Source organism: Bombina bombina, chromosome 2, assembly GCF_027579735.1.
Source record: "Bombina bombina isolate aBomBom1 chromosome 2, aBomBom1.pri, whole genome shotgun sequence".
Taxonomy (NCBI): Eukaryota; Metazoa; Chordata; class Amphibia; order Anura; family Bombinatoridae; genus Bombina; species Bombina bombina.
The window spans coordinates 1431253663-1431281292 of NC_069500.1; the positions used below are offsets into that span (position 1 = coordinate 1431253663).

Below are 27630 nucleotides of genomic sequence, written 5' to 3' on the forward strand. Positions count from 1 at the left end.
ACTTCTTGAATGTTGGCATTCCCTTTGTATATATATATTATTTCCCAGTAGGGGCCTTTGCAAAGTTAATCATTGATTTGTTAGCTTTTTCCTTTTGTTTCCTTTTTTTTGTCCCCTTCTTACTTTTATTTTCCAAAAAGTGTGAGAATTGGCAGCATTTGTGAGCAGCAGTCTACCATTTTCTTTTATACACTCTGGGTGTCTTTTAAAAAACAGCTTTATACCCACAGGACAAGCCTTATCAAGCACCCTGATGGGGTTTTACCTGGTATCTTAATAGTTTCACTGTTTTTCTTATTTCCCCTTATTCCTTTGTTAAATGACAGGTGGTGTGTCAGGGATTTGGCTTGCTTGCTCTGTACCTTTAATTATCTGCCATGAGTCATCAAGCCCTGCCTACCAAGGTGATAAATCAGCTGTGTGTACAACGATCAGTGCTTAGTATTTTGTTAGCTAAACAGTATAGCAGCAGCACCACTGAACTTTATTACTAAACCTCTACTTGATTTATTGCCTAAATCTACAACGTGTGAACTTCCTAACTAAGTCTGGTTTTGGAAAACTTTGCAACATTGTTTCCATTGAAGGGATTCAGTTTGTTTCAACCACGCTGAGCTATTTCAGCTACTACCAGGAGACAGCTGATTGAACTGTGACTTTCTAACCTCTTTCTCTGCAATCAACCGTTACCTCCTGCTTCACAATCTCACTGTATATATTTGCACCGCAATGTTATTTGACCTTTGGAAGGTTATCTCAGATCCGTAGAAGCCGATTCAGCCTTCTGGAGAATTCCTCCCTCAAATTCCTTCACTTTCAGCTGCCTGTCATTTTTTCTCTGCAGCAGTGAAAACAGCACAGAAGCATTCAGGGTAAAAGTAGCATCACTCGTACTGTCCTGAATTTCTTAGTTAACATATTTGTGCTCTGACCTCAGTCACCTGAAGCTTGTATAAAACCCTGCTGTGTGTTAATTCCTGCTTACAAGGAATTTGAATTAGCTTTACCTCTCAGCTAAACTTTGCAATTACTAATAATATCATACAAGTGAATCTTCACAGACACTGATACCTTTACAGAGACATTCTCTCAGTAGCATACTGTCTTTTACATAATTGGTTTCTCAGAATAAATTCACTCTCACAATCCTGATTGTACTTCAACATCTCTGTGCAATCACATACTGAAGTGATACAAGTCAAACACTGTGTGTAATATAATTTTCAGTCAATATCTGCAGTTGAGCTTCGAACAGAAATCCTATTCCATTACATAATACTAAGCCCTCAACCATGGAACCAGCGGATATACCTCAACTTGTCTACAACCTGACACAGAGAGTTGATCAGATTGCTCAGGCAGTGAGAGATCTACAAGTGGAGAACCAATCACTTAGAGAGATTATGAAAGATTCTATCGCCATAAAGGCTACTCATGAGACACCACCTGAGCCTCTGGTGTCATTACCTGAACCATTTACCGGGAATAGAAAGTTGTATAGGCAATTTAAAAACGCTTGCCATCTACTTTTCAACTTGAAACCCCGCAGTTACCCCACAGATAGAATCAAAGTTCTTACGGTCATCTCTTTCCTTAGAGGAGAACCTAGAGGATGGGATGATAACCTCTGTGAACATCAGGATCCTATTATATCCTCTTTAGGAATTTTTTTTGATAATATGGATGAGTTATACCTTGATAAGGACATTCAATTATCATCAGAAGCCAAAATGAGAGACCTTAAACAAGGCAAGAGACCGGTAGAGGACTATATTACCGAGTTTAAACTCTATGCAACAGATTCATTATGGAGCCCAATTGCACTCCAAAATCAGTTCCGACTTGGCTTGGCTGAATCGTTGAAGGACGAACTAGCCAGAATCGACCTTCCTCCAACCCTAGAGGCCTTAATAAGAGTTGCCACGCAGATAGATAGAAGACTCCGAGAAAGGAGATCTGAACGTACTCATACTGAATCATTCTCAAGACCTACTACCTATAACCGGAGTCCCTCTACAACTGCTAGTCAACCTACACCTATGGAGATAAGAGTACTTAGAGGTCCCTTAACGGAAGAAGAGAGGTTCAGGAGAAAGGCAAAGAGTTTGTGTATGTACTGCGCAGATCCATCCCATACTGTCTCAGACTGTCCCATCCTCTCAAGGAATAAGAAACGTAAGTGTTCTTTTATTCATTCTACTCATCTATTTCAAGAAACAATAACTTACTGTAAACTATCTCTCTTATTACAGTGGGATCACAAAAGGATACACACTGAAGCCATAATTGACTCAGGAGCTTTCGGGAACTTCATTGATTCTGAAATTGTATCCACCAATAAAATTCCACTTGTGTTGAAAAAAAAACCTTGGTCATTAGAGTTATTGATGGGTCTACCATATCTAACGGACCTATCACACATCATACAGTACCACTTATGGTTGTTTCAGAAAAAGGCCATACTGAGTATATATCTTTTGATGTGTTGCCTTTGCCACACTTTTCAGTTGTTCTAGGCATTTCCTGGCTTCAGCAACATGAACCTTCTATTAATTGGTCTACCTCACAGGTATGTTTTAATTCAGCATATTGTCATAGAACTTGTTTTCCACAGCAGTTTCTACTTCACTCTCTTACAGATTCATTGCCTATGTAAACAGTGTTGTTTTTACTCAAAGCGCCAGCGTACACCTATATGCCTGAGGTTGGTGAAACTTAGCTCTCACCGAAAGTGAACTAAAAATGGAGGAAGTACTCAGGCGCCAGCTGACGGAGGCTAGGTGTGGTTAAAAAGCGATTTATTACAATAAATTACAATATATTACAATTTACTACAATATATCTCATGGATCCATGATTCAGTACAGTACAAAATAAATCCTCTCTCCTAATATCTCTACCTTGAAATGCTACAGTCTGACAGTGGTGGCTAAAACCAGGAAGGAACTATATGGCTGATCATTCCAGCAAGACCAACATAGTCCTCTCTCCTAGTGTCTCGACTCTGAAAAGCTATAGTCTAATATTGATACTCTGACATTGGTAGTCTAGACAAAACTGGTCTAGGCTTAGAATACCCCTTCACTCATGGATTTGCCTATGAGATAACAAATATAACAATGAATTTCAAGCACTGACACACGAATAATAATTTTCTGGAATTAAATGCTCTATACCTAAGCACAAATCCCTTCCCCTTTTATTCCTTCCACCTCTTCCCTACCCACCGCTTATCTATAAAACTCCTGAATATGTCTCTAAGGTTTATGTCCTTAGGAATACTATCGCAAGGATCTATTATTGGATCCCACAGACTCTTTGCCCCTTAGTGTAAGGGACTATTTTTTCCAGACTGCAAGTCAATTAGACCTCTTTATTATCAAGCAATAACCATTTTTAGAAGCGCACCAATTTTATACAATTTAAGATGATGAGGTTAGATATATCCTGGAGGCCATCTAGTTTTAATATACTATATCTGAGCCTCTCCAAGTGAGATAAACCTGAGTCTGAATATAATAAAATTATGTATGTCTTAAACGCGTCTGTAAGATTAATAATCTTCGATGCCTGGGCTGATATCAGTTGCCCCTTACCTATGCTTCGTTCATTTAAGAAGTTTTTTATAAGAAAGACTAACTTTCTTTTAGTAATTTGTAGTAAGTCCATAGTAGAACGGACTCTAGTGTCAATCACAAGTTTCACTCATAGATATAGTTTAAAAATTTCTCGCGAACTGATGCTACAAATAGTAATTCTCAGGGTAATCGTAGATGACCAAATAGTTCCTTTTATTAACACATCATGGATTAAATTTAATTTTAGGATTAATAACAGTTAATAATGTCTACACTCCTAGGGCTTAATAACTTCTTTTGGGTACCGCAATATATTTAGGATACCTTATTTCTATTTTTATCCTATCAAGATCAAGATTAATGGTGATGGCAGGACCAATAGGATAGGTTTAATAAACTGACATCTCTAGTATTAACCGTTCTCCATAAATTCTACTGTTAGCAACATGCGAAGAACTGCTTTTCTTCAGGCAAAATGCATTTCTAGAGTTTTGGAACACACATGAAATACACTCTCTCTCCTATGTCCTTCGGGATTGCAAGTGATTAAGTAATATATAGCTCTGCTTATGATTCACAAGGATTGTAGATGACGATAACATTGCCACCAATGGGAATTGGTTAGGCAGTACACACCTTTGTTTATATGTAGATGACGATGACGTCACCACTAGTGGGAAACGGTTAAACAACGATACCGTTAGAAAAAGTTTAAATGTTGGATTACACTATATTGTACATACAGATAGGCATATACAAACAAATCCTCTTTCCTCAAAGATTGGGCATTTCTGAAAACCAAGGAAAAACATACTCCTATAACGATAACAGCCAGAAGTGACGTCACGACCAATGGGCTAATCACTAGATCGGTTATGTCTAAAAAGGAAATTTGACACATCCGTTTTATTTTTGATAATTAGGACTAAGTGAGCTAAATGATTCCCATCAAAGAAACATATTGATGAGGTATTAGAACATTTGCATTAGCTGCGGATTACGGCAGCCTTCCCCGACCGGAAGTGACGTCACTTATACAGATGGAGGCTACCCATATATGTTATTATCGATAATTTTAAAGCCTACTATTGACCAGAAAGCTCTAATAACATATTTTAAATAAAGTTGCTGATATAGTTTGAAGATCTTAATAAATAAGATCGATGTAAAATATAATGGAAATGAAAAAACCGGAAGTGTTAAGAATTTCCTACATCCGGGCACCTATAGGAAAGTGCTATATAAGGCCGCCAGTGAGTAAGTAAAACCAGTCTTGATAAAGGCCTACAAGGGCCGAAACGCGTAGACCTGTACTGGTGAGTCTTATTTCAATTGAGGTTGATTATTTGGAACCTGCTACACATTGTGTTTATTTGTTTTTTTCACAGGAATTGTTTGCCGGTTTTTTTCCCCTATTTGAAGTGAACCCCCCGCATTCAGGAGACACTTGTCTCAAGCCTTGATTAAGGCTAGTCATTTAGCACTGCACCACTTGCTTTTCATATTTTTAATATTTTTTATTTTTCACGCTAAGGGTCTATTAAGGATAGATCCACTACTTAGACTATTTGATTCTTTGTTACAAACTTTGGACTTTGACTAACTACTGTTTATCATTTGTGCACAGATCACATTTTGCAGCATTTGGATATAATTTTTGTACATATTTTCAAACACCTATTTTTTAAAGAAACACTCAATTTTTGGATTTTTATCTTTCAAGCACACATTTTTCTATTTTTTGCCACCTTTTCATTTGTGGACACCCTCCACTTGATGTATTTGGACTTTCAAGATTTTTTCTACCTAGGACACATTTTAGTTTGACATTTCTGTTTGGGTGTATTTCTTGGACACAACCCTTCAATCTACTGGAGTGGATCTTTGACCTCACTCAACCCTATTGAGGAGATTGCTTTGTGAACTATACACACCAGACTCATTTTTATTATTATTGTTTTTAGATTATCAACATTGTTTTATTGTTCATGGTTTTTATTTATTTTGTACTGTACTGAATCATGGATCCATGAGATATATTGTAGTAAATTGTAATATATTGTAATTTATTGTAATAAATCGCTTTTTAACCACACCTAGCCTCCGTCAGCTGGCGCCTGAGTACTTCCTCCATTTTTAGATTCATTGCCTATACCAGAAACTTATAAGGATTTCAAAGACGTCTTTAGCAAGACCGAAGCAGACTGTCTACCACCACATCGTCCATACGACTGCCCTATCCAGTTACAACCAGGTGCCACTATTCCCGTTGGACATGTTTACCCTCTCAGCCAACCTGAATTGGAACATCTCAAGACCTACTTGGAGGAGAATTTGAAAAATGGTTTTATCAGGGTATCCACTTCTCCAGCAGGTGCGGGTATGTTCTTTGTGAAGAACAAAGATGATTCTCTCCGTCCCATAATCAACTATAGGGAGCTCAATAAAAGAACTATAAAGAACCGCTACCCTTTACCATTGATACCAGAGATGATAGAACGACTGTCTGATGCAACCATTTATACCAAACTCGATCTCAGAAGGGCGTACAATCTAGTTCGTATTCGTGAGGGAGACGAATGGCTCACTGCTTTTCGGACGATATATGGCTTATTTGAATACCTGGTAATGCCATTTGGGCTATGCAATGCCCCTGCCACCTTCCAACATTTTGTCAATGACATTTTCCGGGACTTGCTTGATATCTGTTTAGTAGTCTATCTTGATGACATCCTTATATACTCCAAAATACTAGAAGAACATGAGAAGCATGTCCGGTGGGTCCTCTCCAGACTACGAGTACATAAACTGTACACAAAATTGGAAAAATGTCAACTTCATTGTAACCGTATATCCTTTCATGGGGTATGAGATCTCTCCAACTGGTATTAGTATGCAACATAAAAAAGTAGAGACCGTTTTAGATTGGCCTGAACCGACTACTAAAAAGGAGCTACAGAGATTCCTTGGTTTCTCGAACTATTACCAGAAGTTTATCAAAGATTTCTCTAAAGTAGCTAAACCCCTCACACAACTCACCAGTGCATCAAAGCCTTTTTCCTGGACCAAGGAAGCTTCTTCAGCTTTTAACTTCCTAAAGTTCAGCTTTTCTACAGCTCCCATTTTACGTTTTCCTAATCCGGATATTCAATTTATACTTGAAGTCGATTCCTCTGATTTCACCATCGGAGCTGTTCTTTCACAAAGACAATCCCTTACTGAACCCCTCCATCCGGTATCGTTCTATTCAAAGATTATGACTTCAGCTGAAATGAACTACAGTATAGGTGACAAGGAGCTTCTGGCCATCCGAATAGCACTTGAGAACTGGAGACATCTTTTGGAAGGAGCAAAATACCCCATAACTATATATACGGATCATAAAAATCTCCAATACTTGCAGAACAACAAAACCTTATCAGCAAGACAGGTTCGATGGTGTCTCTTCTTTGCCAGATTCGATTTCCAAATAATTTATCGTCCCGCTAGCAAAAATGGGAAGGCTGGCGCTTTATCAAGGTTATATACAAAACCTCCACTGATGAACCAGTCAACTCCTATAATACCCTCTGATCAATTCATTGGATTCACCTCAAAACTCCTAACCGATATAAAAAGATCTACACTGGATGACAAAGAGATACCCCAAACCCACTTAATGGAGAAAGATGGTATTTACTACCACAACAATCAGATATATATACCGTACAGCCTAAGATCTTTACTTCTAAAATACCATCATCATTCCCCAATGTCAGGACATCCAGGGGTAAATCGCACGATAGAACTCCTACAAAGGAATTACTGGTGGCCTAAAATGAAACAAACGGTTCAGAGATACATAAAATCCTGCATAGTATGCACCACTGCAAAATCAGAAAGACACCGACCATACGGCCTCCTCATGCCACTCCCAATAGCAAACAGACCATGGGAACAAGTCTCGATGAATTTTATCGTTGAGTTACCATCATCTCAAAGACATAATACTATTTTGGTTATAGTTGATACCTTCACCAAAATGGGACATTTCATTCCCTTTCAAAAACTGCCTACTTCCTCAGAAACTGCCAAACTTTTCTTAGACAATGTCGTAAGATTACATGGAACACCAAAACGGATCATCAGTGATAGAGGTACCCAATTTACCTCTCGCTTCTGGACAAAACTTTGCATGCTATTAAAGATTGACCACCGATACAGCACCTCTTTCCACCCTCAGACCAACGGTCAAACCGAGAGGGTAAATCAGTGGTTGGAGGAATATCTACGTTGTTTTGTAGTCAACAGCAGGATCAGTTGTTAGAATTTCTACCTATGGCAGAATATGCCTACAATAGTTTAACAAACTCTTCCATCAAAACTTCACCGTTTTATGCAAACTATGGTTATCATCCCTAATTTTTTTTAAACTCAGATCTTGCAAGCGACCCTCCACCTTTGGAAGATTTCAGTAGAAAGTTAACCGACAATTTCTCCAGGATCAAACAAAACATCCAAAGAGCACAAGACAACCATAAACGGTTTTATGATCTAAGGAGAAGAACTCCTCCACGTTATTCTGTGGGCGATAAGGTCTGGCTCTCTACTAAGAATCTACGGCTACAAGTACCTTCTAAAAAATTCACTCATCGATACATTGGACCTTTTCCAATCCTTAAAGTGATTAATGATAATGCAATCACTTTAGAACTACCCCCAACCTTACGGGTACATCCAACGTTCCACGTTTCTCTCGTAAAACCTTACCTGTTCACTAGGGTAACTGATCCTGTTCTTCCACCTATCTTATCTAGTGGGGATACTGAAGATTACGAAGTGGAATCAATACTGGATTCACGTTGGCATGCATCTAATCTGGAATATCTTATCAGATGGAAAAATTACCCCCCTGAAGACGATTCATGGGAACCAGCTTCTAACATCACTGCACCCAGAATCATTTCGCTATTTCATCGCCGTAATCCTGAAAGACCTAAGCCTCGAGCTGTGGGACAGCTCGCTTGAGGAGGGGGTAATGTCAGGGATTTGGCTTGCTTGCTCTGTACCTTTAATTATCTGCCATGAGTCATCAAGCCCTGCCTACCAAGGTGATAAATCAGCTGTGTGTACAACGATCAGTGCTTAGTATTTTGTTAGCTAAACAGTATAGCAGCAGCACCACTGAACTTTATTACTAAACCTCTACTTGATTTATTGCCTAAATCTACAACGTGTGAACTTCCTAACTAAGTCTGGTTTTGGAAAACTTTGCAACATTGTTTCCATTGAAGGGATTCAGTTTGTTTTAACCACGCTGAGCTATTTCAGCTACTACCAGGAGACAGCTGATTGAACTGTGACTTTCTAACCTCTTTCTCTGCAATTGACCGTTACCTCCTGCTTCACAATCTCACTGTATATATTTGCACCGCAATGTTATTTGACCTTTGGAAGGTTATCTCAGATCCGTAGAAGCCGATTCAGCCTTCTGGAGAACTCCTCCCTCAAATTCCTTCACTTTCAGCTGCCTGTCATTTGTTCTCTGCAGCAGTGAAAAGAGCACAGAAGCATTCAGGGTAAAAGTAGCATCACTCGTACTGTCCTGAATTTCTTAGCTAACATATTTGTGCTCTGACCTCAGTCACCTGAAGCTTGTATAAAACCCTGCTGTGTGTTAATTCCTGCTTACAAGGAATTTGAATTAGCTTTACCTCTCAGCTAAACTTTGCAATTACTAATAATATCATACAAGTGAATCTTCACAGACACTGATACCTTTACAGAGACATTCTCTCAGTAGCATACTGTCTTTTACATAATTGGTTTCTCAGAATAAATTCACTCTCACAATCCTGATTGTACTTGAACATCTCTGTGCAATCACATACTGAAGTGATACAAGTCAAACACTGTGTGTAATATCATTTTCAGTCAATATCTGCAGTTGAGCTTCGAATAGAAATCCTATTCCATTACATAGTGCGAGAGGCTACTGTTTAGCACTGGGGAATTCCCTTGTTTAGTACTCAAACCAAAAGGAACACTATGGGTCCGAAAGGGGTCCTTTTTTTCTACCTCCCCTTTGATACTCCAACTACAAATTAGGTGGTCTAAGAGCAACCACTCTTTTACCATTTGGGGAATTTATTCACTCCTAACTATAATTTACTTATTCCCCTGGGATATTAATCAGAAAGAAAATATGAGGTAATATTACTTGTCTCTTAATTTAAGAGTATGACACAGTTTATTTGTTTTGTGTTTATTTTCCACTGTTTGTATTATAAGTCAAATATATCATTGAACTTTACTGTGACTATTGTTCTTATGTTAATGAAAGATATATTATGATTGTCCAACAGTCTTTGTGAGGCCCTTTATGAATGAGACTGTGCACATATAATTTTAATGAACCTGTAATTGCTTGTCTATTCACCTCAATAAGAAAACTATACAGAAAAAACCCTCATTAGTGTTAAAAGTGTAAAACTTTTAACGTGATATTTTTTTATTTCTATCAAGCAAATATGTTTTTGTGTTAGTTTCAGATCGAAACAAAATGATAAAACATTTTGGTAAAAATATACAGCCTAGAAGTCCAGTATTAGACGCTAGTAGAGCAAATATCTCTACAGCCACCATCTGTTTTCCCTTTGTGCTGAGATATGCCGGGATCATGGCAATCCACACACTGCAGAACACCAACATGCTGAAGGTTATGAACTTTGTTTCATTAAAGCTGTCCGGTAATGTCCTGGTATAGAAAGCTGTGATGAAACTAGCAGCTGCCAGAAGAAACATATATCCCAGGACGGAGTAAAAAGCAAGTGTAGATCCCTCATTACATTGTATGATAATCTTTCCAGACTCAGAGTGCATGTTATACTCCTGGTAAGGTGGTGATATTGTCAACCAAACCACACAAATTAATCCTTGGATAGATGACAAACAAATAACTAGAGAATAGGATAGTTTGACAGTCACCCATATCCTCCAGCTGCTGCCAGGTCTAGTAGCTTTGAAAGCAACGCCAACCATGATAGTCTTGGCCAACAAAGAAGACACAGCTACTGAGAAGCTGATTCCAAAGGATATCTGACGGAGCATACACGTTATATCCACAGGACGGCCAAGGAACAAAAACACACAGAGGTAGCTCAGCATGATGGAGATAAGGAGAAGGAAGCTGAGATTACGGTTATTAGCTTTAACAATTGGAGTATCAATAAAGCAAACAAAAAATCCCAAAACAAGAATTGTTAATACAGCCAAAATAACTGATAAAAAAGCCAAGAGAATTGCTGTAGTATCATTTGTGTAGGACAAAAATTCTATAATTTTCAGAACACATTTATCCTTTTTCTCATTTGGCCATTGATCTTCAGGGCATTTTTCACAGTTTTTACTATCTGTAAGAGAAAAAAAAAGGATTCAACCATAGCCATTTGTCTTATAGAATAAAGTTTAGCAGATAGAAATTGTCTTATGGCAGCATGCTGATAACCAACTGACAGACCCCATATGAGAGTAATATATCTTCAAAACTCTATTAGCCAGAATATGTTCTATGTGCCACCAATGTCATATGCCACATGAGTCCTCTAGTCTCAGCTGGTTCTGATATAGAGCTGCCCCTGGTTACCTTAATTCTATTATTTGTATTACAGCCCTTTTTAAGTGGTACCAGGTGGATATAGAACAGAAAAAAAACATTTGCACTATATGATGTTTGTACAGAGGGAAATTGTAGAGACTCATGTATTATACACACTTGGCTATTATCTGCCATGGGTGTAATAGGACACTTCCCCGCTCCTCCCTCAAGTAAGCCATGCCCACTGGAGCTTTGTGAGTGTGGTGGTTTTGTTTGTGAGGAGTACTTCGGTCCGGTGAGTGGAAGGTTTTGGGAAAAAAACACCTAGCGGTTATATAGGAAATCCAGAGGAGTGGGGAAGTGTCCTATCACAGAAAAGCAGAGCAAGCAGGCACTTCTCAGTGTGTAGAATAAAAAAAAAACACATAAATTTATTGAAAATTCCATTAAAAAAAGAATCCATCAGATAGATATGGAGGAAAACAGGCTGTCTTGCACCTAAAATGGTTATACAGCTGAATCTTTGCTTTGCATGCAAATTTTCCATGTAATACATTTTTATTGAGGTTGTAAGGTAACACATCATTGATCAAACATTTTACAGGAATATTGAAGCTCATATTCTTCACTATTAGGACATAACAGTATAATACATAAACATGTCATTTCCACATACATCTAAACATTGTCAAGGAGGATAATAAACGACATTAGAAGAAATAACTGTATGTATACTGAGCGTAATACATTGGAACCTCTTTTTACACATTATTAATCCATCTCATTTTACACAGGGTCACTCATGGACCTGGACAAAGGATTATATTTAGAGGGAATTCTGATGTTACATATGGTCACCTTTAGACCTTTAAATCATAGCAAGTTATTGAGCAATATAAAACGTTTGAACCTTGGAAATGATATAAACTAGTATATAGGATAAACCAGATAGCATATTATTGAATAAGCCAGTGAATAATATGGAGTTTATGCAAGAACACAAAAGTATAAATATTATAGTGTAAGTAGTAGTGGACTAAGCGCTAATAGATATTTGGCCTTAAGCTTACTCACAGGTTAGTCTCCTAGCAGGCTAACAGAGGATGGAATACAATGGAGAGAGGAATACAAAGGAGAGAGTAAGCGCTAGAAGCTTAAAAGGCACAGGACTGGATGATTGCTAAAAACTATAAAATTGTTCTAAAAATGTTTAATACATATAATATATAAACAAATAGACTGGCGAACCAGTCTTAGGAGCGTGGTGTCTGTATGAATTTTAGCAAAATAATTGTATTGCTAATGGTACTAATGTAGCTGGAATAGTTCATAGCTCACAAGAGTTCATAGAAGCCATAATGCAGGGGTCCGCTCTGCGTATTTATACCCGTAGCCGGCAATCTGTGAGTCTGAATATGAAGTCAAAACCAGCAATACCAGTGCGCTTAAATAAAATCTTAGCTTTTAGAAACTAGCGGTATGTTCACTCACCCACCAAAGATGAAAACGTGAAGAGTCTGCAATCAATTTCGAGCTGTAGTTGGAATAAGCCGGTATCCTATGGTAGCATACATGCACAGACCGCAAAAGCCTTTCTTCCTGTGCTAGCTCCGTGTGGCGTACCACGTGCTCAGGACCTGGCCAATCCACTTACTCTTGGTGACGTCACCGTCAGCTGGGGACTTGGTAGCCAATCAGATGGTACAGTCCTTCTCCGTGTCGAGCAACTTGTATTCAATTCACAAGATGATATCCTCGATGACGTCACCATCAGCTGGGGGACTCCGTGTCCAATCAGATGGTGCGGTCCCGTTGTTGAAAACTTCTTCCTTTTAAAAGTTTTATATTCATATCTTGAAGGCACTCTTTGTTAATGGGGGTTGGTGATACAATACCGCTGTTCACAGCCAAATGATATTCTGGGCGCAAGTCCTGGAGGAGGTTATTACTTGGTATCCCATAAACTTGAAAAGTTCTTGTTCTGGGCAAAAGAAGTGGATTCCCCACAATCCACAAAATATAAGACAAAGAAGTATATCCAGAACAAGAGTTTGAAAATCAGTTGTAGCTTTATTCCTTAAAATTGTATGATGACCACATACAGCAACACAGGGTTAGTGAAGACAAAACTTCTGACCGGTTTCGGTCGTATTGACCGTAATCATAGAATAACACCTGTTGGGAGGTGCACCCTTTTAAGTCTAACACTATATGTTGATTGGTTAAAAACAACAAGACTTCAGAATTTAACCCTATACATACCATAATAACATTCTGTGTAGATAGTTAACACTTAGTGAGTAAACAAATAGATGAAGATAAATAATACAAATAATAATTAACATAAAAACTTAGATCTCGAATATTATAAACATATATACACATTATATATATTTGGGATGCCAATCACTTTAGAAATTGAACAAAGCAGAGCAAAAAAACACATTATAAAAGACTGGACACGTTATATGAAATAACTACATCTTAAATGTATATATATGTATGCATACATGCACACGCACACAAGTGCATGTACATACATACACACAAACATACACACTCATACATACCCTTATATATGCATACACCTGTATATGCTTGCATACAATGTTACTATCTATTCTACACATAAGATCCATACTATATGCCTAATTAAATATTAAACCCAATTTGAATTTTGGGTCATAGGGCATATATTATCCACAAACAGATCACTATCAAATAAAATTAACTTTAACAAATCAAGAAAAAGGGATCTGTCAGTCATGTAATAACTGAACAAATTTGTGGATAAGGATATGTAATATCTTATGAAAAAGAGCGACAGTTAAATCAATATCAGAACCATTGGGGAAAATAAAAATTAATTCAGTATATGTAGTTTAACTTAGGTGTCTTATAACTCGCCATAATTTAGTATCCTTTACTGCAATAAGAAGAACAACTTAATTGCAGTGGGGTAGAAATAATGGACGGTATTCTATTATAATGGTTTATTTTTGCCAGTAGTTAATAACATCATACTCTGAGTTATACCCATTAGGCAAAAGACACTTTGTTTTGAAAATCCAATAGATTTCTTGTTTGCTTAGGATGGACAACTTATCTCCACCCCTTGGTGGTGTGCCAATTTGTTCAATGGCCTGCCATTTGAAAGTTGTGACATCCTGATTATGAAACTCAATAAAATGAGTGGAAAGAGCCGAACATGTTTTTTTGCTAGAGATATAAGACAGGTGTTCTTTTATACGTTTGCCTACCTCCCTAGTAGTCCTACCTGTATATTGCCTCCTACATTGGGTGCATTCTATGATGTAAATGACAAATTTGCTCCTACAATTTATGCATCCCCTAGTTTGGAACTCCTCACCCGTTACATGGGATCTAAATGTGGGAGAAATATTGATGTGATCACAAGAGGTACATATTTTTCTTCCACATTTAAAGGTGCCATTATGTTTTAACCAAGATGAGCCAGAGGTACCTGCTGTTTGTAACATACTGGGAGCCAAAATATTCCCTATTGTCACATTTCGTTTTGGTACAAACATGCACCCTTGTTTTATTTCATCTTTCAGTTGACCAAGGGACTAGACCCAAAACTAATGGCACCACAAGTAGTCAAATCCAAACACATAAATCCACCCCTCAGGTTTTTCGCGAGGACCCCAAACAATTTCAGGGAGGGGGAAAAAGGGAAGTTATAGACCCAATAAAGACAAAGAAAGGACAGACAGAACAGAAGAGATACACTTTGAGAGGGAAAAATGCCAAAGTAAAGAAATACCAATAAATATGGTTATCAATATTTCCAACTATACACTATCCGATTTGGAAACTAGAGTACTTAATTTAGGCCTTGGTTTTGTTCCATCAAGAAAATTCAATCTTTTTCAAACCATACTTGATCTCAATAAATTAATAAGGGAATTAACATTAATTAAGTTCTTTAAGACTAACAATGAGTCCAATGTTGATAATTTGGTTCTTCCTCAGCAACAAATTGCATTAAACCCACAACTCTCTTTTGCTGACACTTGCACTCTTATTGATCTAGAAGATCTAAGTAGTATTAATCAAAGGGATGAGGCCTTACAAGTTAGCAAGGTTAGATCTAAAATGAAGAACAAATCAACTTTTTACCCAACTAAAACTAGAGGTAAAATACTAGAAGTTTTCCATGAAAGAGTGGTAGATGACTTAACAGATTTATCTAACTCTGTAAATAAGAATGCTTCTAACTTGACCATAAAAGAAAGAGAAGCATTGTTAAAGCTATAAAACAACAAAGATATTGTGATCAGGCAGTCAGATAAAGGCGGGAGTGTGGTTGTAATGGATCAATCACACTATGTGGCAGAGGCCATGAGGCAACTTAATGACAGTGACACTTATATGGTCTTGTCTAATAATCCTACCAAACAGTACACCAGAGAACTGTCTCTTCTTTTGGACGAGGTGGTGGAGGAGGGTCTCATGGATCAGGACACAGCCAATTTTTGTCTGGTTACTGATCCTGTGACACCCATCTTCCACCACCTCCCAAAGGTACATAAGAGTCTTACTAATATCAAGGGGAGACCCATAGTGGCAGGTATTGGCTCTCTTTTAGAGCCATTGTCCAAATGGGTTGATGACTTGTTACAACCCATGGTGACCCTATTACCTAGTTACATTAGAGATACATCACATGCCTTACAGAGGTTGGAGCCAGTGGTTTGGAGGGAGGAGTACAGTTGGTTGACAATTGATGTCGTATCACTGTACTCCTCGATTCCCCATACACAAGGTCTCCAAGCTATTGAATTTTATTTGAACCTTTTCTCTGATCTATCATTTGAATCCAAAGTTTTGGTAGTCAGGATTGTGAAATTTTTATTGGAACACAATTTTTTTTATGTTCCAAGGACGTTACTACCTCCAGAGGCGTGGCACCGCTATGGGGGCTAAGTTTGCCCCCTCATATGCCAACCTTTTTATGGGTTGGTGGGAGCGGTGCCATGTCTATGGAGGTAGTACCTCTGGATTTAATCACATTGTTTTGTACGTCCGCTTCATTGATGATTTGCTTATTGTTTGGTCTTCGGACCAACAGTCAGCAAAAGAATTTGTTGAGCTACTAAATATCAATGAGGTGGGAATACAGTTCACATGTGAGTGGCAGAAAGAAACTGTTAATTTCCTGGATGTTACCCTTATTGGAGATATCCAGGAAGGCAGGGTCAACTCAGCCCTCTATCGGAAACCTATCTCAGGCAACAATCTCCTTCATGCCCGCAGTTGCCATCCACGGCACGTTTTTAAAGGAATTGCTAAAAGTCAGTTCCTGCGGGCAAGAAGGAATTGTACGAAAGAAGATACTTTCCAGAGAGAGAGCAGAGATCTAAAATCAAGAATGCTCAAGAGGGGTTATCCCAGCAAAGTAATTGATAAGGCCTTCTTTGAAATTAAAGATGGAATAGAAACACATGAGTCACAAAAACAAACACAAAAACAAAAACAACACCAGTGTGATACAAAAAAACAATTGAGATTCATTACGTCATATTCCAATCAATATGATGAAGTATGTCGCATTATTAAAAACAACTTACCCATTCTTATGGGAGACAAACAACTGAAAGATGAAATAAAACAAGGGTGCATGTTTGTACCAAAACGAAATGTGACAATAGGGAATATTTTGGCTCCCAGTATGTTACAAACAGCAGGTACCTCTGGCTCATCTTGGTTAAAACATAATGGCACCTTTAAATGTGGAAGAAAAGTATGTACCTCTTGTGATCACATCAATATTTCTCCCACATTTAGATCCCATGTAACGGGTGAGGAGTTCCAAACTAGGGGATGCATAAATTGTAGGAGCAAATTTGTCATTTACATCATAGAATGCACCCAATGTAGGAGGCAATATACAGGTAGGACTACTAGGGAGGTAGGCAAACGTATAAAAGAACACCTGTCTTATATCTCTAGCAAAAAAACATGTTCGGCTCTTTCCACTCATTTTATTGAGTTTCATAATCAGGATGTCACAACTTTCAAATGGCAGGCCATTGAACAAATTGGCACACCACCAAGGGGTGGAGATAAGTTGTCCATCCTAAGCAAACAAGAAATCTATTGGATTTTCAAAACAAAGTGTCTTTTGCCTAATGGGTATAACTCAGAGTATGATGTTATTAACTACTGGCAAAAATAAACCATTATAATAGAATACCGTCCATTATTTCTACCCCACTGCAATTAAGTTGTTCTTCTTATTGCAGTAAAGGATACTAAATTATGGCGAGTTATAAGACACCTAAGTTAAACTACATATACTGAATTAATTTTTATTTTCCCCAATGGTTCTGATATTGATTTAACTGTCGCTCTTTTTCATAAGATATTACATATCCTTATCCACAAATTTGTTCAGTTATTACATGACTGACAGATCCCTTTTTCTTGATTTGTTAAAGTTAATTTTATTTGATAGTGATCTGTTTGTGGATAATATATGCCCTATGACCCAAAATTCAAATTGGGTTTAATATTTAATTAGGCATATAGTATGGATCTTATGTGTAGAATAGATAGTAACATTGTATGCAAGCATATACAGGTGTATGCATATATAAGGGTATGTATGAGTGTGTATGTTTGTGTGTATGTATGTACATGCACTTGTGTGCGTGTGCATGTATGCATACATATATATACATTTAAGATGTAGTTATTTCATATAACGTGTCCAGTCTTTTATAATGTGTTTTTTTGCTCTGCTTTGTTCAATTTCTAAAGTCATTGGCATCCCAAATATATATAATGTGTATATATGTTTATAATATTCGAGATCTAAGTTTTTATGTTAATTATTATTTGTATTATTTATCTTCATCTATTTGTTTACTCACTAAGGCCTAGATTTGGAGTTTGGCGGTAAATGGGCTGTTAACGCTCCGCGGGTTTTTTTCTGGCCGCACCATAAAATTAACTCTGGTATCGAGAGTTCAAAAAAATGCTGCGTTAGGCTCCAAAAAAGGAGCGTAGAGCATTTTTACCGCAAATGCAACTCTCGATACCAGAGTTGCTTACGGACGCGGCCAGCCTCAAAAACGTGCTCGTGCACGATTCCCCCATAGGAAACAATGGGGCTGTTTGAGCTGAAAAAAAACCTAACACCTGCAAAAAAGCCGCGTTCAGCTCCTAACGCAGCCCCATTGTTTCCTATGGGGAAACACTTCCTACGTCTGCACCTAACACTCTAACATGTACCCCGAGTCTAAACACCCCTAACCTTACACTTATTAACCCCTAATCTGCCGCCCCCGCTATCGCTGACCCCTGCATTACACTTTTAACCCCTAATCTGCCGCTCCGTAAACCGCCGCAACCTACATTATCCCTATGTACCCCTAATCTGCTGCCCTAACATCGCCGACCCCTATGTTATATTTATTAACCCCTAATCTGCCCCCCACAACGTCGCCGACACCTACCTACACTTATTAACCCCTAATCTGCCGAGCGGACCTGAGCGCTACTATAATAAAGTTATTAACCCCTAATCCGCCTCACTAACCCTATCATAAATAGTATTAACCCCTAATCTGCCCTCCCTAACATCGCCGACACCTACCTTCAATTATTAACCCCTAATCTTCCGATCGGAGCTCACCGCTATTCTAATAAATGGATTAACCCCTAAAGCTAAGTCTAACCCTAACCCTAACACCCCCCTAACTTAAATATAATTTACATCTAACGAAATAAATTAACTCTTATTAAATAAATTAATCCTATTTAAAGCTAAATACTTACCTGTAAAATAAACCCTAATATAGCTACAATATAAATTATAATTATATTATAGCTATTTTAGGATTAATATTTATTTTACAGGCAACTTGGTATTTATTTTAACTAGGTACAATAGCTATTAAATAGTTAAGAACTATTTAATAGTTACCTAGTTAAAATATTTACAAAATTACCTGTAAAATAAATCCTAACCTAAGATATAATTAAACCTAACACTACCCTATCAATAAAATAATTAAATAAACTACCTACAATTACCTACAATTAACCTAACACTACACTATCAATAAATTAAATAAACACAATTGCTACAAATAAATACAATTAAATAAACTAGCTAAAGTACAAAAAATAAAAAAGAACTAAGTTACGGGGGGCGGAGCCGGCGCTTGATGCAGATGGCCGCACTTTAGGTGAGCTCCGGTATACTAGCCCACAATAATAACCCTAACACCTCCAAAACTATTACCACGGACCAAATAATATCACCACTGCAATCTGGATGCTACGCTGAACATGAGGAAGCCTGCAAATCCTGCAAAAGATACCTGATACTGCCTATAAAAACCATGATGGCTGACAGCAATGCAGGACTCAGTGAGTAAAACACGTTTATACTCATTTCTAACAGTCTACCCCCACTCTTAATTTTAATTTTAAAGAACCGGGACCCATTTGTAAAAACAAGCAAAGCACCTACTATGGACCGCATACAAAAGTATTTAAAAAGAGTTGTACGCACTTAAAAGTGCCGGGCGCCATCTTGGCCACTCAGCACACGCAGTAACGATCACACAGCTTTGCTCCTAATGCTGCTAGAGAACTCTGGTCTCCGGACAGTAAGTTTAAAGAGGCACATGGAAAACACATCCATAATCAAGGGACATGTGTGCAACAAAGGATTAATTCATGACTCAGTTTAATCTGCCACTCTCACAACAGCTCAAGCAGAGGAACTTTGTCACAACATACAGAGAGACATTGCTCAATAAATTACGATAGTGTTTGCCTATGAATCTCATCACACAGATGATATATTAATCACGCTGCAAGGGATTAGATGTACAAACAGGGACTGCAGGTATTGCATCTATTATTTTTCTCTGGTTCATAGGAGGCAGATGGAGAGGCCAGAGTTACCACTACTGCAGTAGTGCACCACAAATATGCCAGGATAATCTATATCATATTAATGACATAAAATTACAGCTGCTTTATCACGTCCTTTGCCTATAAAGAAGGGGAATAGCTTTTAGCCTCCCAGAGGGAGATAACAAAGATTAGATCACACACTTACCACAGGCCTCAATAATTGAGTAAAGGAATCGGGTGTATAAAAAAAAAAAAAAATAACAAAACACTTAAATCAATCTATGTAAAATAAGGGAAGATTGCATTCTACACTGAACTTCTAGTGATTACAAGAGAGGAAAACTAGCGAGCGCTTACTGATTACAATTAAAAGACACAAGAGATGTCTCCCAGGAAAGCTTCACACAAGGGGAAAACTAATAAAGGTGGAGGATCCATGACACCGACTGTGGATGAATATTTCAAAGCCACCCCCTTACCACCTAAGGACCTGGCACAAATATCGCCTAGACAACATCCTACCTCTGGATCCTCAGAATCAGAATCTGATGACAACGGTGACATGGTCACAGTACCAAAAAATGTAATCTCTTCTATCCCCTCTAAAAAGGACTTTACAACTCTCATAGTACAAGTTAAACAGTGCATAAAAGAAGAAATAGCAGACCTTAAAAGAGACCTGGGGGAGATAGGGAGCAGAGTGGAAGATCTAGAGGAAACTACACAGGCTCACTCTTTAGAGATGTCCAAAATGAGTGATCAAATGGAACAACAAGATAAAGTGATTTTACAACTAGAAGATAAACTAGAAGATTTGGAAAATCGCTCTAGAAGACATAATATAAGAATAAGGGGTATCCCTGAGACTGTAGAAACCACTGGTTTACAAGAATATCTGCAATCACTATTCTCAACACTATTAAATACACCTGATAACACAGAAGTGGCTATAGATCGAGCTCACAGAGCATTGAGGCCTAAACCCCCAGAATCAGCTCCCCCCAGGGACGTGATAGTGAGGATCAACAACTATCAAATAAAGGAAAGCATTATGACAGCAGCAAGAGAGAAACGCCCGATACAAAAAGAGGATTCAACCCTGCAGCTCTTTGCTGACTTATCCAACAGAACTCTCCTTAGGAGGAAAGAGCTAATGCCTCTCACGAAACACCTGCAAACCAAAAATATCAACTACAGATGGGGCCATCCTTTCCACTTAACGGCAATATGGAAGAACAGGAGGGCAACATGTACATCTCCATCAGAAATTGGAGACTTTTGCAAGAAATTGGAAATTGCACCTCCACCTGGAGACTCAGACTCAAGACAAGGCACCACTATGGCTTCATCTCCTCCTATCGCCCCTTTACCCCAACGCAGGGAATGGCAGACAGTCAAGACAAAGAAAACATTATCTCAATCTTCACAGAACTCTGTGACCCTAATGGGTTGAAAATAAACTGATTTGGGACATTCTGTATAAAGGGTGAGATTACTGAAAGAGTATATGTGATACAAGTATGTTGTAAAGCTAAATGCAAAAATGTGTTTCATGTCCCACAAGATGAATGTTCCTTGGTTATTCTATAAAAGCAGATATGCGAATACAGCAAGTATTCGAGAAGTGCCTAGATGATAGTCAATAATATGGTATATTTTCATTAATGTTTAGTGTAATTGTTCACATACCAAATGTTCGGTTTGTTTAGTTACAATACAAGATGAGAATAAAAAGAGGTGAATGGTACGCAACATATGTGAAAAAATGCGTGGGTTAAGTAAATTCCGTTCGGAATTGATTAACCATTCCCCCTTCCTATTATCATGATTCTATTAAGTTATTAGTTATATGTATTGCTATAGGTTATGTTATTAGAAATTTCATAGAGGTTGTCTTGCAGACTTATCCAATCCTATATACAGGTGAAATATCATGCCGGAAAAGAGGAGGAGGTAAGATATATGTAAATGGGTGATACACGTATTCAATTGATCACACAAAATGTAAAAGGCTTTAATGTTCCACACAAAAGATCACTCGCTCTTAGAGACTTAGGACACAAAGGAGGGGAGATAGTAGGAATACAAGAAACTCACTTTAAAAGAGGGTCCATACCTAAATTCATGTACAGCGTTTACCCACAGCATTATCATAGTGCGCATAAAGATAAAAAGATTAACGGAGTGAGCATCCTTATACATAAGTCTATTCCATTTAAATTGATAGAACAGAAAAAAGATAGGGAAGGCAGATTCCTTGCCATAAGCGGAATCCTATATAATAAAATAGTAACAATAGTAAATATTTATGCGCCTAATCACAAACAAGCTATATTTTTTAAATCTATAAGTCCTCTCCTCCGGGATATACAAAAAGGACAATTGATGGTGTTGGGAGATTTCAATGTGCCAATCAACCCCTCTTTAGATAGTTCAAATGCAAACATTCACATTGCAAAAAATACATTGAGGTCGCTTTGGCACTTTTTAAAGGATTTTGGATTGCACGACCCTTGGAGAATTGCTAATCCAGATAAAAGGGATTACACATTCTTCTCTAACCCCAATAGATCATATTCAAGAATAGACTATATCCTATTAGACCACCTCACACTATCTAACGCTACACTAGCAAACATCTCACATACAGCATGGTCAGACCACTCCATGGTCCAATGCTCAGTAATCTGGCCTACAGCCCCAATAAGAGACTTCAATTGGAGACTTGATGAGACGTTGATAGCAGATCCAGGGATAAGTGATAAGCTAGAGAAGGAAATTACAGAATTCTTTGTACACAACGCTAAAGGGAACATTACACCAGCTATGGTCTGGGAGGCCCATAAGAGCGTAATAAGGGGTTCACTGATTAAAATTAAGGCCAACAAAAATAAAAAATTGAGAGAGGAATACAATCACATAGCTAAAGAAATTGAGAGCTTAGACCTTTTGCATAAACTTCATCCACAAGACGACAGCATCCTCCAACAACTAAAATTTTATAGAGCTAAAATGTTATCACATCTACATATAAAAGCGCAGTCGACAGCATTCAAGCTTAAACAGAAATATTATCATGAAGCCAATAAACTAGGGAGACAACTAGCGAGACTACTCAAGTCTAAGCTAGCAAAATCATATATACATTCTATTAAAACCCAAACAGGAGAGAGAGTAGAGGACACAAAAAGAATAGCTGATACCTTTAAAAATTACTATCATGCTTTATATAACCTTTTCCCCAGGAGAGTTAGTGCAGAACATGAAATTAAATGTCTAGAATACCTAGAGTCAGTGCAAGTCCCAGAGGTTTCCGAAGCTGATAGGACAATGCTACAAGCTCCCATTAGTCACAATGAAATAATAGCAGCCATTAAATCTTTAAAACCTGAAAAAGCACCAGGCCCGGATGGGTTTACTGGGTCATACTACAAAACATTCTCTCATGTCTTGACCCCTCATTTACTAAATACCTTCAACCAAATTGATGAGGGAGGTACATTGCCAGACACCATGCTACAAGCTTATATCACAGTCCTCCCCAAACCGGGTAGGAAACCTGATACCCCTGCAAATTACAGACCTATATCCTTATTGAATATAGATCTGAAAATACTGGCCAAGGTGCTAGCGTTCAGAATTAATAAATTACTCCCAACTTTGATTTCCCCAGATCAAGTAGGCTTTGTACCGCGGAGAGAGGCTAAAGATAATACCGTTAAATTATTAAATATTTTAGAATATATTAATACTAACAAACTTCCATCAATATTCCTTTCCACAGATGCTGAAAAAGCGTTCGATAGATTAGATTGGACCTTTCTTCAGACAACCCTAAACAAATTCAATTTCCCTCTTCCTTTTATAAATAGAATTATGGCCCTATACTCCTTTCCCACCGCCCAAGTTAGAATAAATGGTACGCTTTCAGAACAATTCGAAATACGAAATGGCACACGTCAGGGCTGCCCGTTATCCCCACTTTTATTTATCCTTTCCCTAGAAATTTTTGCAAGTAGAATCAGATTAAACACCAACATAAAGGGCATAATAATCAAAAATAGAGAATACAAATTATCGATGTTCGCAGACGATGTTTTAATGTCTTTGTCATGTCCTATAGGGTCTCTCTCCGCGGTACAATTGGAAATGTTAGAATATGGAGAGGTTTCGAACTTCTTAGTGAACCCTAGTAAATCAGAATTATTACCTTTACACATAACTCCAGTAGATTTGACCAATATAAAAAAAAACAGTCCATTTGCAATCCAACAGAAATACCTTAAATATCTGGGTATATATCTATCATATAGCTTAGACTTAATTCGCACTTTTAATTACTCCAAACTCGTGAATAATATTACTAACCAGGCCTCCTCGTGGCTTTCTAAAAACATTTCGTGGATAGGGAGAGTAAATACAGCAAAAATGACATTATTGCCAAAAATTCTGTATATATTACAGACGCTACCTCTTCCTAATACACAGTGCTACCTCCTAAAATTACAAAGAGCGTTATTTAGCTTTATATGGAAAAAAAAACCTGCACGCGTAAATAAATCCTCCTTGTATGCTAATAAGGACATGGGGGGTCTGGGAGTACCCAACATAGCACTTTACAAACAGGCGATATCATTACAGAGAATAGTGGAATGGTGTAGATATAATCCAGATGAGCCAAAACACTGGATTCAGATAGAATGTGACATTAGTGATGTTCCACAACTAGGGGGGGTATGTTGGATACCCAAATTACTATCTCAGATACAGAGTAACACCACACATACGGTATCAAACTCCTTATCAGATTGGAAATACATACGTGATAACTATAGAGACATCTCCAGCGCATACTCCCCTCTGACTCCAATATTGATGAACCCTGAATTTCAAGAAGGCCAAGTGCATCAGCCATGTGGTAGACATGGATTGAGAGACTATATTCCTGTTACACTTATAGCCACCTCAGGGAAATTGAACCAGAGAAAGGAACTACAAGAGACAGGGGTTAGCTTCTTTGACCAATGGTTTAGATACCATCAGGTAAATCACTACATTATGACTCACAGAGATAGGAATAATTTGTTGAGACAATTAACACCTCTGGAGAAGATGTGTATATCAAATACACCACAAAAAGGGTTAATTTCATCTATATACAACATACTACTCATAGCAACTGCCCCAAAACCTCACAATTTCACAAAAGGGTGGGAAAGGGAACTTCTAGGAGCTCAGAGCCCAAAGGCTTGGGAAAAGATATATCATAGCTTAGCCCACTCTGCACATACAACATATGCCCTGGAAACAAATTATAAAATACTTTTCCGTTGGTATCTAACACCTAATAGAATGAAATATCTATTTTCATCTGCAAATGAGAAATGCTGGAGATGTAAACAGGAAACAGGTAATATGGGCCACATCTGGTGGTCGTGTGAGAAAATAAAAACTTTCTGGGAAAATATAGTCAAGGAAATAAATATTGCAATGTCATGTAATGTCTCATGTGACCCATTGGAATGCCTTTTTAATGTGTTGGGAAGCGTTCAGTGTGCTATCAGAAGAAATGTCATACATGTTATGTTAAACACAGCAAAACAGCTCATAGCTTCAATGTGGAGATCAGATAAAGTCCCCACAGTGGAGGTGTGGAAAGAAAAGGTTGGGAGAGCCTTGATGCTAGAGAGGTACTCTTACCTCAAAACAAATAGGTTGACAGTGTTCCATGATATGATGTTCTATTGGGATTCATATATAGGTAGATAACAACAAAAACTTAGGAAAGACAGTTACTTACAAATGTCTTTTACGACAAGATAGGAAGCATAAAATGTATCGACCAAATGGGACAACACGATGATATATTCTTGCCTGCTACACTTAAAAAAAAAAAAAAAAAAAAAAAAAAAAGGATTCAAGACTGCAAGTAGTTGATTTATTTAGTGATGTTAATGTTCATTTGTTCATGTTTGGTTAATTGTTATGACTAATGTAATATCATACAACGCAGGAAATACTTTTGTAAGAAGAACAAATACAGAATACCTACCATTGGGACTGTGAATAACTGATCAATATAACTCAGATACAGTTGTGTGTAAACACAGAATAGAATGATAGAATCGACTTTTGTTTATTAGAAATACTGTAACCCACTGGTGTTTGTACATTGTATTTTCTCTTTGAAAAAATCAATAAAGAATAAAAAATTAAAAAAAAAAAAAAATAATGAAAAAAAAAAAAAAAAAAAAAAAAAAAAAAAAAAAAAAGAACTAAGTTACAGAAAATAAAAAAATATTTACAAACATAAGAAAAATATTACAACAATTTTAAACTAATTACACCTACTCTAAGCCCCCTAATAAAATAACAAAGCCCCCCAAAATAAAAAATTCCCTACCCTATTCTAAATTAAAAAAGTTACAAGCTCTTTTAACTTACCAGCCCTGAACAGGGCCCTTTGCGGGGCATGCCCCAAGAAGTTCAGCTCTTTTGCCTGTAAAAAGAAACATACAATACCCCCCCCCCCAACATTACAACCCACCACCCACATACCCCTAATCTAACCCAAACCCCCCTTAAATAAACCTAACACTAATCCCCTGAAGATCTTCCTACCTTGTCTTCACCATCCAGGTATCACCGATCGGTCCTGGCTCCTATATCTTCACCCAACCCAAGCGGGGGCTAGACATCCACTGAAGAAGTCCAGAAGAGGGTCCAAAGTCTTCCTCCTATCCGGCAAGAAGAGGACATCCGGACCGGCAAACATCTTCTCCAAGCGGCATCTTCTATCTTCTTCCATCCGGAGCGAAGCGGCAGGATCCTGAAGACCTCCAGCGCGGAACATCCATCCGGCCCGACGACTGATCGACGAATGACTGTTCCTTTAAGGGACGTCATCCAAGATGGCGTCCCTCGAATTCCGATTGGCTGATAGGATTCTATCAGCCAATCGGAATTAAGGTATGAATTTTCGGATTGGCTGATGGAATCAGCCAATCAGAATCTAGTTCAATCCGATTGGCTGATCCAATCAGCCAATCAGATTGAGCTCGCATTCTATTGGCTGATCGGAACAGCCAATAGAATGCGAGCTCAATCTGATTGGCTGATTGGATCAGCCAATCGGATTGAACTTGATTCTGATTGGCTGATTCCATCAGCCAATCAGAAAATTCATACCTTAATTCCGATTGGCTGATAGAATCCTATCAGTCAATCGGAATTCGAGGGACGCCATCTTGGATGACGTCCCTTAAAGGAACAGTCATTCGTCGATCAGTCGTCGGGCCGGATGGATGTTCCGCGCTGGAGGTCTTCAGGATCCTGCCGCTTCGCTCCGGATGGAAGAAGATAGAAGATGCCGCTTGGAGAAGATGTTTGCCGGTCCGGATGTCCTCTTCTTGCCGGATAGGAGGAAGACTTTGGACCCTCTTCTGGACTTCTTCAGTGGATGTCTAGCCCCCGCTTGGGTTGGGTGAAGATATCGGAGCCAGGACCGATCGGTGATACCTGGATGGTGAAGACAAGGTAGGAAGATCTTCAGGGGATTAGTGTTAGGTTTATTTAAGG

General features: G+C 38.1%; 1 protein-coding gene across 1 annotated transcript in view; it reads right to left on the bottom strand.

The window, feature by feature from the left end:
• Positions 1-1718: 1718 nt before the first annotated feature.
• The window catches only part of LOC128647603 (vomeronasal type-2 receptor 26-like), a 103967-nt gene continuing 78055 nt past the window's right edge, over positions 1719-27630 (bottom strand). Inside the window, exons 5-6 of the mRNA XM_053700359.1 lie at positions 10073-10969; positions 1719-1780 (exon numbers count right to left, since the gene is read on the bottom strand). Of these exons, the coding sequence (XP_053556334.1) occupies positions 1719-1780; positions 10073-10969 (959 nt within the window). The remainder of the gene's footprint in view (positions 1781-10072; positions 10970-27630) is intronic.